This window comes from Phyllopteryx taeniolatus, chromosome 3, assembly GCF_024500385.1.
Source record: "Phyllopteryx taeniolatus isolate TA_2022b chromosome 3, UOR_Ptae_1.2, whole genome shotgun sequence".
Classification (NCBI taxonomy): domain Eukaryota; kingdom Metazoa; phylum Chordata; class Actinopteri; order Syngnathiformes; family Syngnathidae; genus Phyllopteryx; species Phyllopteryx taeniolatus.
This window is the reverse complement of record NC_084504.1, coordinates 13976834-13990799: the sequence shown is the minus strand read 5'-3', so window position 1 is coordinate 13990799 and position 13966 is coordinate 13976834. Positions and strand designations below refer to the sequence as shown.

Sequence of the window (13966 nt, the reverse complement as noted above, 5' to 3'; positions counted from 1 at the left end):
TCCTGTTTGTTGCCAAGTATTATCTGGCAGGAACTTAACATATTCATCTATATATATATATATATATATATATATATATATATATATATATATATATATATATAATCATCAGCCATTATCTATCCACTGCAGGATTAAGGCCTCTTAACGTTTCCAACTACTGTGACATTTTGCAATTTGTTGCCAGTGTATTCCGGTGTGTTCAATGATTTCATCTATCCATCTACTTTTAGGTCTTCGCCGTGATCGCTTTGTGTCCAGTGGTATCCAATTGATAGTTTCTGTGGTCCACCTTTTGTCAGCTCTTTGGGCAATGTGGCCAGCCTATTTTCATTTAAGGCTTTTTATTTTTTGAATGACATCGGTAACTCAGCTTTATTCTGTTTTGAAGTTTCAAGTGTCCCAGGGAACGTTTTTGACTGTGGATTATTTTTGGTTTTATTGTACTGCATTTTTCTGTTGCGTAAGGTGGCAATTATCATGAATATAGTGGTACCTTGAGCAAGGAGGGATGAGAAGTGATGCAATCTTTAATCTGTTGTGTTTTTTTTTTTGTTTTTTTAAAGAATTTTAGAGATACACTGTTGCCTTGAGATGCGAGTGACCCAATTTATGAGGTTTTTGAAATGCAATCCGTAGTTCGGCTGATGTTTGGCTTCGAACTGCGAGGAATATTTTGAGATACGAGGCCTGTATGGTGGCAGTGAACTCAATTTAACTCACTTCACAACAAGCTGCAGTTTTGGCAGATAGTGAACAAATCTTCAAAAAGAGGGTTTGAGCTGTTTATTGGCTGTCTCAGTTGAAGTTTACTGTCAAATAAAACATAAAACAAAGAGAATTACATGTAGAGTATTTAAAACAATGACATAGCTTTGCCATCCACTATACACTATAGACAGGCTAACAACTAGCATCAATGTCACGGTGGTACAACACTTTAAGCAACGGATATTTCAAGACAAATGGTGGACCGATAATATAACAATACTCATAGGCAGATATTGCTTGTCATCTACAAAGAAGGACTAACATTACCCATGGCTTACTGAGGAGTATATCAGTATGTCTCTATTATACTGCCCCCAGATGGCCAAGGCACCCACAATTTGCCTCTTCTATCTTCAGAAAAGTTTTTCTTTTCTGTTTAAAATTGAGTACTTTAACCAGTATCCCTTCCCGTACCGTAGTCTAAGGGTCTGTTCTGTGCCTGTTGGTCCCGTCAATCCTCACTTCTTTGGACCAGCTGCCTCGTTTCAGGCTAGCCGGCTTGCTACCTCGCCAGGGCTACTTACAGTGGGTACGGAAAGTATTCAGACCCCCTTAAATTTTTCACTCTGTTATATTGCAGGTATTTGCTAAAATCATTTAAGTTCATTTTTTCCCCTCATTAATGTACACACAGGACCCCATATTGACAGAAAAAAAGCAGAATTGTTGACATTTTTGCAGATTTATTTAAAAAAAGAAAAACTGAAATATCACACAGCCATAAGTATTCAGACCCGTTGCTCAATATTTAGTAGAAGCACCCTTTTGAGCTAATACAGCCATGAGTCTTTTTGGGAATGATGCAACAGGTTTTTCACACCTGGATTTGGGGATCCTCTGCCATTCCTCCTTGCAGATTCTCTCCAGTTCTGTCAGGTTGGATGATGAACGTTGGCGGACAGCCATTTTCAGGTCTCTCCAGAGATGCTCAATTGGTTTTAAGTCAGGGCTCTGGCGGGGCCATTCATGAGCAGTCACAAGTGTCTTGCACTGAGGAGAGACTTCCGTCGGGCCACTCTGCCATAAAGCCCTAACTGTTGGAGGGCTGCAGTGATGGTTGACTTTCTCCCATCTCCCGACTGAATCTCTGTAGCTCTGCCACAGTGTTCTTCTTTACCTCTCTCACTAAGGCGCTTCTCCCCCGTTTGGTCAGTTTGGCCGGAGGGCCAGCTCTAGGAAGGGCTCTTGTCATCCCAAACGTCTTCCATTTCAGGATTATGGAGGCCACTGTGCTCTTAGGAATCTTAAATGCAGCAGACATTTTTTTGTAACCTTGACCAGATCTGTGCTTTGCCACAATGCTGTCTCTGAGCTTTTCAGGCAGTTCCTTTGACCTCATGATTCTCATTTGCTCTGACATTCACTGTGACCTGTAAGGTCTTATATAGACACGGGTGTGGCTTTCCTAATCAAGTCCAATCAGTATAATCAAACACAGCTGGACTCCAATGAGGGTGTAGAACCATCTCAAGGATGATCAGAAGAAATGGACAGCACCCGAGTTAAATATATGTGTCACAGCAAAGGGTCTCAATACTTATGGCTGTGTGATATTTCAGTTTTTCTTTTTTAATAAATCTGCAAAAATTTTTGTAGAAAAAATATTTGTTCCTGTCTCTATGGGGTGCTGTGTGTACATTAATCAGGAAATAAAATAAATTATTTTAGCAAATGGCTGCAATGTAAAAAAAGAGTGAAGATTTTAAGCTGGTCTGAATACCTTTCCGTACCCATTGTACTGTCGTAAATTCCCATTTTTTTTTGGGTCACCTTTTTCATGCCTTTGGTGTTTGCATGTGTGCACTTAGTAGCATGGCATTTAATAGGTATGCTTATCATGAGTGGACACAAAAACGTCTCAATAAGCCATGCCCAGAAAGATACAGAAGCGCAGCTATTTTAGGCTCATTTTGGCAATAATTCTGTTCTTTACACTCTGATTTTCTTAAAAATCAGCATCGTCACATTGATACTTTCATTTGGTGTACCTTACCAACTTCTGTCCTTTTAATCTTCCCCAATTTTGTTTTCCCAATTTTCTTTAGGTTATGCTCCCGTGACCGGAATGTGTCACCCAGTCCGGAGCTGCACCCTCAACCACGAAGACGGCTTCTCCTCCGCCTTTGTGGTGGCTCATGAGACAGGACACGTGTAAGTCTTGAATCTTTTCATATTTTTTATTGAAAAGACAAAGTAGTAACAACAACAAACGTGATTATGAATGTGTTAAAATAGATAAGTAACTAACTAAGTACGGATACTGAGTGCAAAGAGGCTAATATATATATATATATATATATATATATATATATATATATTCAGTGTAGACGTTTTGTGACTAAAAAAGATTGTATGACTTTACCAATGTAAGCCTAACCCAAGTAATTATTTTATTCCACTTCCTTGAAATTGAAATTTAGTGCGTACTTGCCATGCTTGATTTTTGTCACAGTAACTTGAGACTTGCTTGAAACTCAAAGCTTAAGACTTGAGACTTAGGTACTTGGGACTTGGAGTATGTGAATTACTCCCATTGCTCCTGTCAATACAAAACACACAGTGGCGCTAAGCAGGGAAACAGATAGAGCTAATGAACCAACTGTGTGAAATCTGCTCTGTTCAACTCATACAGCCTGGAGGTAAACGTCACCAGCTGGAGGCAGAGAACCAGCCAATAAATGTGTGGATTTATCCGATTATTTGTTGCATTTTGGAGCGAGAGCTGGCTGTGAAGATGATCGGATGAATTTAGCAGATCTAAATGCCATCTGCAGTGTTATAGCTCACCAAGTGTTTGTTTGTGTCCGTTGAAAGTAATTGACTTGGAATGGCTTTTGGTCGACTGACTCGTTTCTTTTTTTAAACAGCCCCAACAGGGATAACCAAACCTTCCAACTTCACGGTTGGCGGCTCATGCGACCGACCCTCTAAAACTTGTAGTCCAGAGAGGTGTCTCATGCTCTCGTAAAAAGAATGCCCCATGAAGAGAACGTCTGGAATAACTCTTAAACTGGGCATACACTGTACGACTTTAGAAGATGAATAGAAGATGGGTCTGGTTGGATATACATTATTTTTCACAATGAAAATGCATGGGCGTGTGGGGTAGTAGTTTAACAAACGCTCCCTTCAAGGGCTACACCTGATAAAACTTTATTTATTGTATAGTAAATACATATTTGCATATTATTCTCCCTCTAAGCCCTTGAAAGTAGCCCCTGAAAGCAGTATCACTGGTCAACACGAAATTGGGCAGACATGTTTATCACGTCACGATGCACGAAAATGTCTAAAGGCTAAATTGTGAAGACACAGCGTCAAATTTGATAATAATTTCGAGGTTAGCCATGAAAATATGGTAGTGAGGGCATGTTAATTGCTGCCTTTAGTTTTACTATTTTATACTTTTGGCAAATTGTTTTCTATTGAATATGACTAATTGGCTAAAGGACGTTAAATACATTGAGAGACCATTAAAAGATCCTTGCACCAATGATTACAAATTACATGTCACTCATCTGTCAAGATATGTGGTTCAAAATTGGTAGCTATCATTGGTAGCTAGCCTCCTGTTCAGCCTGCATACGCTCCCCTTGGGCCAAATTCTTCACAATTTTAATTTTGACTATCATAGCTATGCAGATGGCACACAGTTATATCGCACACTGTCTCCAGATGACTACAGTTCAATTGAGGTGTTGTGTCACTGTCTAAAACATAAATATCTGGATGAGCCAAAATGTTCTTCAATTAAACCACAAGCATGAGATAATTGTTTTTGGCACTAAAGAAAAGAGGATTGCTAATAGTAAATACCTGGAGTCACTCCCTTTAAAAACCAAAGACCAAGTCTGAAACCTTGGTGTACTGATAGATTCCGACCTGACTTTCAACAGTCATATCAAATCAGTTACTAAAACTGCCTTCTACCATCTGAAGAACATATCCGGAGTGAAGGCTTGGATGTGCCAAGCAGACCAGGAGAAGCTCATCCATGCTTTTATCTGAAGCAGACTTGACTATTGTAATGGTCTTCTGACTGGACTCCCCAAAAAGAGCATTAAACAGCTGCAGCTCATTCAGAATGCTGCAGCTCGTGTTCTGACCAGAACAAAGAGGTCAGAGCATATTACTCCAATTCTAAATTCTTTACACTTGACTCTAAAGGAACCTGTGTTTTAAAATCACCTTAACTTCCGTGGTTCCAAGCGTGTTCGTTTTCGTGAAAGAACGTCGTTCACAACAATGTATCAAAACCAACCAATTTATTCCTGACAGAGGAGTCTATACATTTGCAGAGCTCTGGGTTCGTAACTACCCCATCTTATCCTTAGCAGATAAAGTAGTCGAACTGAAACTATCTGATTCTACCCCAGACTTATACAATGTTTCAAACAGGCCAGTATGTAATCGCTGTCGTCTGATTGGTCCGTAATCTGACGTCATCGTTGTCCTGCAGAATGATGACCATTTGATCTGGCTCCAGACTTCTGCTCCAGGTGTCGCCTGCATTCAATGTTTATAGTGGCTCCCCGCAGTTCCTTTCTTCCTTGAGATGTGTCTCCAAATACCACCTGATGGGGGGGTTTTCCTGCAATAAAACCCCTACCCCCTTATCTGATTATACTGTAATACACATCCTCTTCCAAGCTAGTTAGACCCTGAAACTCTATATTATATTCTATTACATATAGAATTACATATTAGAATATAAAGTATTCTATATTCCCTTCAATCCCCCAAGTTGATCTTCTGATAATCAGAAGATCAACAACCCCTATACCTGCAGCCTATTTCACGACAAAACTCAACAAAACCTAATGTAAACACAGCAAATTGAAAAAATGTGTGAATACAAAGGCGTCGATCAAGGCAGCGAGCGCGCTCATCGTCTCCCCGTCCTCTTTCAACGGCAGCTGCAGATCTTGGCAGTGGGGGTTCTTCTCTTCAAAGGCCTTGAGAGCAAACCTGAGAACAAGTCTCCTGAGAAAATGAATTAACACCCCCCACACCAGTCACTCTCCCAGGTGAAATCCGCCATATGGTTGATCTCCTGCTGAGAGAGAGGCTTGATCACAGTGGGGGTTATCATAGAAACCAATGCACAAGTGCCTGTCCATTCCCCAGGCAGTAAGTCCCACAACAGAACAACACCACACATCCACCACAAATCAGACCTCATCTTACTTAATCGGGCCGCATCCTAACAATCAATAAAAAGTGTGAATTTACAAAACTGTGGATCCAGGTGGCCAATTGATCAGGAAAGTTTTTTATTTGGGCCCAAAGTTACCTTACTCTTATTTTGTGTGATGCAGGGTAGGGAAGGGAAGGGACCCCTCCCCTATATTGACATTATAGAGGGGTGCACCTTTCACCTTAGTCAGAGGATAAACCTGATCCCAGTGCTGGCACTCACCCTCCAGGTTGTCATTAGTCATCAGCTGGTAGGCACAGGTCAATTTGAACTTAGTAGCAGGAGTATAATTTTCCTGGACCACAGGGTTTACAATCCAATTGAGGTTATTCATCGTAGCACAAACAAGACAGTGTTTTTGATAGATTTTGCCTGCGTCCCTACCTTCCGTAGTAATCTCTTTAAGACAATAATTACCTAGATTAATTCCTGCCACTCGTCCCTTTGCCTTTTGTACTAAATGACTATTTACCGATCCTTTGACCGAGTCATTATTCAGGTCATATCCCGTCACTTTAGAGGTTCGAAAAACCACTGGATCCTCATTTTTTGAAGCTGGTATCTTAGCAAATTTTCTCATTATCGGACTAGATGAACTTTTTGTCGGTCGTATCCAATTAATAATAATCTGTCCTAGTGGATCAGTCCCTGAGACATCTATACCCAAGGTCAAGACTGTAAAGGTCGCTACTGGTTTGCCCCACTCTCTTCACGGGGTGCTAGTTATATCATACAAGGTCAATAATACGGGATGTCAGTCCCTCGGGGTTACTGAGTGCATACTAACTCTTTCCAATTTGATCTTGTCCTTCCACCGCCAATTCCTAATCTTCGTCGGCTCCCAGTATCCCGGTTTCGAGTGGATAATCACTTGCCTCCAACGTCTTTTCCCCCAATGTGTAGTTCAATTCTAGGGCCCCTGCTGGCTTCACGGCCCTCTTTGTTACTCTTTCTCCTTGTATTGCATTCCAAACTAGATTCCTGTAACTGTAATCAGGGAGATCACCAGAGTCATGATTATAACCTTCTTTGACCAGACATACAGGATGTACATATTTCCCCCTTTGTTAAATGACTAATTTAACACCAAAACACAGTACCCACACACAACACCATACACAAACAAGCAGGTCGTCTCCTTCGTCGGAGAGGCCCCTGACCAGACCTGCAAACAAACCCTTATATAAATTAATCACAACTCTGCAAAAGATACCCGTGCCAAAGCGATGGACTACCTAATTCCTGTATACATACTCCAGAGAAGGGACAAGTCTGCAATTGTCACCCAACATTGATATTATTCCCCAACCAATTGTTAATTTGTCTCACAAAAGTGTTAATGCCAATAAACCAAGAATCACATAAAATCAGCGTTAAGTCAGCACACCAACATCATGCAATACACTATCAAGCTCCATCCTCCTGGGCGTCCTGTAAAATAATGTTATTTCAACAAATCAGTCGTTCAACAGTCTGTAGACCGTTATTCATTGGTAACTAAAGGTCTATAGTCTCTTTCACGTGATCACATCGTTCACTACTCCTGTCAGCCAGCTCAGTAGTGCTCCATTTCTGCTTTTAATTAAGACGACACAAACATTAAACACAAAACATAAACAATTAACATGACATGACAATCGAGACTTCACAGACAATAACATTAACCTGGACCCAGGAGTGAATGTCCTCTCACATACACCACACAGACAAAACTGAACACAGCACACTTATTGGTTGAACCATAACACCTAAACCACTACAGACCAGGCTTCTATACATTGCATTAATTAAACGATCCTATTGTAAATCTCCCTGGCCCTTGCAATACCATAAACTCGGAAAACTCACACACGCCCGTCGTAAAGCTGCCCCCCCCCCAGCTGAGGACCCCTGTGTCCTTTCATAAACCATTTGGTGCACCTTCACTTCAAGTGCTCTTTTAAGCACTCATCCATTTTCTGAGCCGCTTCTCCTCACTAGGGTCGCGGGGGTGCTGGAGCCTATCCCAGCTGTCATCGGGCAGGAGGCGGGGTACACCCTGGACTGGTTGCCAGCCAATCGCAGGGCACATCCAAACAAACAACCCTTCGCACTCACATTCACACTTACGGGTAATTTAAGAGTCTCCAATTAACCTACCATGCATGTTATTGGGATGTGGGTGGAAACCGGAGTGCCTGGAGAAAACCCACACAGGCACGGGGAGAACATGCAAACTTCACACAGGCGGGGCCGGGGATTGAACCCCGCTCCTCAGAACTGTGAGGCTGACGCTCTAACCAGTTGGTCACCGTGCCGCCCCCTCTCTAAGCAATATATATCAAATCCCATTCACCAGCTCAGATAGTAACTTGCACGTCATTTATTCAAACTCCGAAGCGTTTTCTTAGACCACAAACCTCCCGTACTGTTGTCAGGCTTTTATCCCAGGCACGCAGAGCCGCTCTGGTCCGCTCTGCTGACCCGGAAATAGAAAGTCACGATACCACTCTTGCTTGATCACATCCGTCCGGCACACGTCTTAATTTATCTATTATTTAATTTATCTTCCAGAATATCATATGCATACCTATTTATACATACAATATGTATGCCTTATTTATTTAGTTAATAAATATAATGGGTACCCTTTGAAGCGCTTTATACCTTTTTACATATATAATCATATAATTTTATTCATCAAAGTTCTAAGGTTTGCTTTATATTGTGTACACAATTTATAAAACGTATCGCACCGAATATTTATACCATTCACACTTAGTCCACGTTTTTTTTTTTTTTTTTTTTCACAATAGAGGCCTGCGCAGGACATGTTTGGGACAAGTAGAATCACTTGTCCGATCTGATTACTCGTGGAAGCTCATACGTCGGAATATAATGGTTAACCAGCGCTTTGTCGACAGACGGCACGTTTTCTTTTGCACAAGGATAGCCTTTGGGCCATCCAGAAAAAGTGCCGACAATTATTAATAAGTACCTTACGCTTTGGACTGGGACTACCATTGCCGGTTCAGTCCATTACCACCACATAAATTCAGGCCTCGGCCCATCTCAGTGTGTTGCAATTCCCTCTTCGTTGTAGGGCCAACACTGATATCTTGACATATATCACAAAAAACACAAAAATCTTTTACCTTACACAGAAGATAAGGGTGCCACCAAAAGCGCAGCTTCTTCAGCATTGACACATAACTTTCCTGTAGGTAACATCAGTCTCCTAGGTTCTCCTTGTCATCATACTCAGCATCTGTCTCTTGCCACTTACGCTTGTCTTCCTTCGGCGCCGCCTCCTGGAGGTCGCGCACCACATCAACTGTTACTGCAGGGAGAAAGTCAATTAACTGATCCCGTTTAACAACATATTTTCCTTCAGCATCCATTTATTAGCCTGCTACTTTTTTCAGCACCATTAATAAATAGTAACACTCTGACCTTCAGATAACTCTAGTGCCCCGCACCTGGCCAGCAGTTCTGCAGCTTGAGCGGAGGGTTTCATAACATCATTTATGGACCAAAGCATTGGGATTTCAGAATTTGGGTTTCCGCGATATCTTCTATGGCCTCTTGTTTACAAGTATACTACGGCACGTTAACAAAAGCAGTCGGGTTTACCTCGAATGTTACCGGAGTCACGGATGTACATAGACCCCCGTCTGCAGGACCCTCGGACCACAATGAGTCCGGCAGCGAGCTCAACAGCTGTGCGGCGTCCTCATGGTCCGAGAGTTCTCTGCCATGGAATCGCGCTAAAGTCACATGCTCCAACACCCCTCCGTCCACCATGGTACCTTGAATACAAAAACATTCAGTACTGGGAGAGTACAACACATTGGGTATTTGATCTTGTTGCCAATCATTTGCCAATTGGCATTTTCTCACCATGGGTCCCAGTTCTCAAGCTTTATGACCTAGTGCAAGTGAAAAAGTGTGGAAAAGATGTCAAACTCATCATAAACCACTCACTCTGCTCTGGCGTCAAGGTGGAGGCCGCTGCCACACCTTGCTTCCCTATGTAAATACGTTTACTTATTGAGCATCCCGTTTTCCCCCTGTATTGGCTCAAACGCTTCTCTGTAAACCAAATCGTCATTTATATCATAAAACAGTGTGAGATGGATAGGATCAATTGGAGGACGATAGGGGGCAAGAGAGTCGATCCAGGACTTTCACCGCAGGAAGGCCGAGTAAACTCCGCCTCCCTCCTTTGTTTCAGGTTTTAGTCGGGCCCAATATATGTCAGCATTTGCTTCCGGAAGTTCATGTTGTATCATGTTCCATCTGGAGGATAACTTCTTCCACAGTTCATCATGGTCCCATCGGGGACCCGTATCGTCAGTCCATCTGGGCTACAAAGGATGGTAGCCTTGGTCTTGATAAGCAGATCTCTGCCCATCAGGTTCACTGGAGCCCCTCTTTTCATGAAGACAAACTGATGTTCATGTGTCTGTCCAGCAATTTCAGTCTTTAATGGTGTCGTAATCGGCAGACTCATGGGCACCCCTGCACAGCTCATTCAGGTGGTTGTCTTCCCTTAGCGGGGTTCAGAGGCTCTGTCTTTCCTCCGTCCCCTGGCTCCGGGCTCATTGGGCATTCGGACCAGTCCTCATTGCAGTAGTACTGGCGAGATGGCTCTTGTTGCTGTGGAGCCTGCTGCGGATGCTGTTGCCGGGCCGCGCCCACCTCTCCCTCATGAAGCTTTGTAGCCTCCTCTTTGAGGTGTGGCCTCTCCGGGTTCCACTGGAGGTCATTGTTGAATCATTGGGTAAACAGTACATTGGCAATCCCAGTGTCCATACTGACCACAATTGAAGCACGCTTGGTCCGTTGGAGGTCGGCAAGGGCTTCCCCTGCCTCCGTTGGTGTCCTCTGTCACGACTCCCGCCTCGTCTCCTCGTTGACCCCTGCGCCATCCACATCTGTTTTTCTGCTTCCATTTTTATTTATTTATTTATTTATTTATTTATTTTTTAATGGCCACTTTACGGGCCTGGGCCAATTGTAGCTTCAAAAGTTGTTCCTGCATGTCCTTTACCTCATCTGATGATTTGTGTTTTCTGTCGACAAAAAGTTTCAAATGGTGTGACACATGACAATTAAAAAAAAGCTATCTCCCCCTTTCATGAGGTCAGGGTCTTTAATAAGTTCAGTCCTAACTTCAACCGGCAAGGTCTCAAGTAAAGCTATTCTATAAATAACATTTGCCTCTCTTAAACGGGAGGGATGTGATCCTGTCTTATCTGTCCAAATACTTATGCAATGTTCGAAGTGAGAACTGGGATCCATGAGAGGTTTGAAGTCCGGAAGCTTCGGCACCGTTGGGGAAGAGGACGGGAACATGTCACACAGCAAATACTATAGGAGCAAAAGGGGCAAATAAAATTTCAGGTTCGACATTATTCAGACCCGACCGTGTCAAAATATCATCCGATTGGTGAACCGAAATGCAACAGGCGCGTATCAATCTCACTATGTCACCACACGCCAGGCTCATGTTGTCCGTCAACTTTTTCAGCCCCTGGATCCAAATTACACCAACAGCAGCCAGTCCGGGCAGCCGTTTCTGTAAAAACTCAAAAATTTTTAAAGACAATTTTTGTACATTTACCCACCTTTTTGAATGCGGGCTCGTGCGGAATTGATAGGAGTTTTATTTCCCCTCTACAAATGGTCTGCCATTTGAGCCGCCCCTTGACCGGCAATGCCGGTTATAGTGACGTCACTGGGGCCGTTTTCGGAAAGGTCCGTAAATTGTATTTAGCGGGGGAATTTGTCGCTCTTTTTTATTTTTTTTTATTTTTTATTTTTTTTCTTCGCTGAACAGCTGCCATGGCAGGGCACACCAGACAAATCTCATACATTTTTCTACTCAATTTTTCATTCTCTTCTATTTTCTTATTCAAGTCTCTTTTCTCTCTCCACCCTGCAGCATCCAACTTTTCCTTCCTCTTTGTTTCCCTTTCAGAATAACCTCTCTGTTACGTGAAACAACTTACATTCCTTTTTTCCACTTTGCCCACACACTTCTTAATCCTGTTTGTTTCTTTTTCTGCCTTTCTCTTTCAATCCACAAATCCGACCCATATAACATTCATTACCTCGACACTCGACTGTCCAATTCACAACCCCGAGTTTTGGTGGCACACTCATCTTGTTCTAAATCGGTTTTTGGGGGTCCCAAAATCCCCAACGTCTACCGAAACGTTACAATTTGAAACCGCGTCCGATTTCAAGTCAGTCTACGACGGGACAAGTAGGTACCTTGTTACCCTACTTCCAGGATTTTCTCTGATCCTGGTCTGTCAGGTACCTTGTTACCCTGACGTCAGGTCCTCCGTTACCCTGACTTTTAATTATGCAATTTTAACAACACGTCTTATTAACTATTGACAACAAAACAACTGTACCACAAGTCTCCCAAATTTCGCCATTTCCAATGTGCAGAATTCGTGATATAATCAAACAGGCTTCCGCTCACCTTTTTTATTTCGGTGCACCGGGGAGATTCGCAGTCCAACTGAATTCCTGCCCGCTCCTCTGTCTTTTTAACTAATGTCCTTTCAGGATCACGTCGGGCTCACCATTTAAAGGAACCTGTGTTTTAAAATCACCTTAACTTCCGTGGTTCCAAGCGTGTTCGTTTTCGTGAAAGAACGTCGTTCACAACAATGTATCAAAACCAACCAATTTATTCCTGACAGAGGAGTCTATACATTTGCAGAGCTCTGGGTTCGTAACTACCCCATCTTATCCTTAGCAGATAAAGTAGTCGAACTGAAACTATCTGATTCTACCCCAGACTTATACAATGTTTCAAACAGGCCAGTATGTAATCGCTGTCGTCTGATTGGTCCGTAATCTGACGTCATCGTTGTCCTGCAGAATGATGACCATTTGATCTGGCTCCAGACTTCTGCTCCAGGTGTCGCCTGCATTCAATGTTTATAGTGGCTCCCCGCAGTTCCTTTCTTCCTTGAGATGTGTCTCCAAATACCACCTGATGGGGGGGTTTTCCTGCAATAAAACCCCTACCCCCTTATCTGATTATACTGTAATACACATCCTCTTCCAAGCTAGTTAGACCCTGAAACTCTATATTATATTCTATTACATATAGAATTACATATTAGAATATAAAGTATTCTATATTCCCTTCAACTCCCAGTCAGTTTTAAAATAGATTTTAAAGTTCTGCTCTTGGTCTATAAATCACTAAATGGCCTGAATACATGAAAGAAATGCTAATGGATTATAAACCCAGTAGGGCTCTGAGCTCAACAGAGTCAGGTCAAATAGTGGAGAATAGAGTCCAAAGCAAACATGATGAAGCAGCATTTAGCTATTATGCTGCTAACAATTAGAATAAGTTGCCAACAGAAGTGACATCAGCCCAAAGTGTGTATATTTTTAAGCCCAGGGTTAAAACTCTTTTTTTCTCCTGCTTCTTAGAGCATTTCCACTTTTAAATGATATTTGTGGCACTGTACGCTGTTTTAATTGTACTTTTATTTTTCTCTTTGTTTTAAATGTTTAGAAGCTTTTTTTTTCTTTTTTTTTAAATGCTTTTAATCATGTAAGCACATTGAGTTCCCTTGTATATGAAATGCGCTATATAAATAAATCTGCTTTGCTTTTGCTTTGCTTTGCTATCAGACAAAATCCTTTGGACACGTTTGGATGGCTGAAAATGGCAAAATTGACCTTAAAATGTCTACTTTAATTCCTGTATGTTTGTTAGGCATGCCTTCTTGAGACATTGTGCGTGTCTACAGTTGATAGACATGCTGATCAAATTTCATGTTGCTAAATAAAACATATGGTCAAGATCTGACCTTGTGGAGTTGAATTTTGGAAAAACCCTAGAAATGGCCGAAATGACCCCTTTAAACCCAAATAGGTGCTTTCCTCTATGTTTTCAGGAATGGCTTCTTGAGATTTCTTTGTGGTTCTATTCATGAGAGACATTCCTACCAAATTTCATTTTGCTAGTGGACAAATGGT

General features: G+C 42.1%; 1 protein-coding gene across 7 annotated transcripts in view; it reads left to right on the top strand.

The window, feature by feature from the left end:
• The window catches only part of adamts3 (ADAM metallopeptidase with thrombospondin type 1 motif, 3), a 148055-nt gene that overhangs the window by 87119 nt on the left and 46970 nt on the right, over window positions 1-13966 (top strand). For all 7 annotated transcript variants that reach the window (XM_061767087.1, XM_061767090.1, XM_061767088.1 and 4 more), the window contains one exon: window positions 2817-2922. In XM_061767087.1, coding sequence (XP_061623071.1) covers window positions 2817-2922 — 106 coding nt within the window. The remainder of the gene's footprint in view (window positions 1-2816; window positions 2923-13966) is intronic.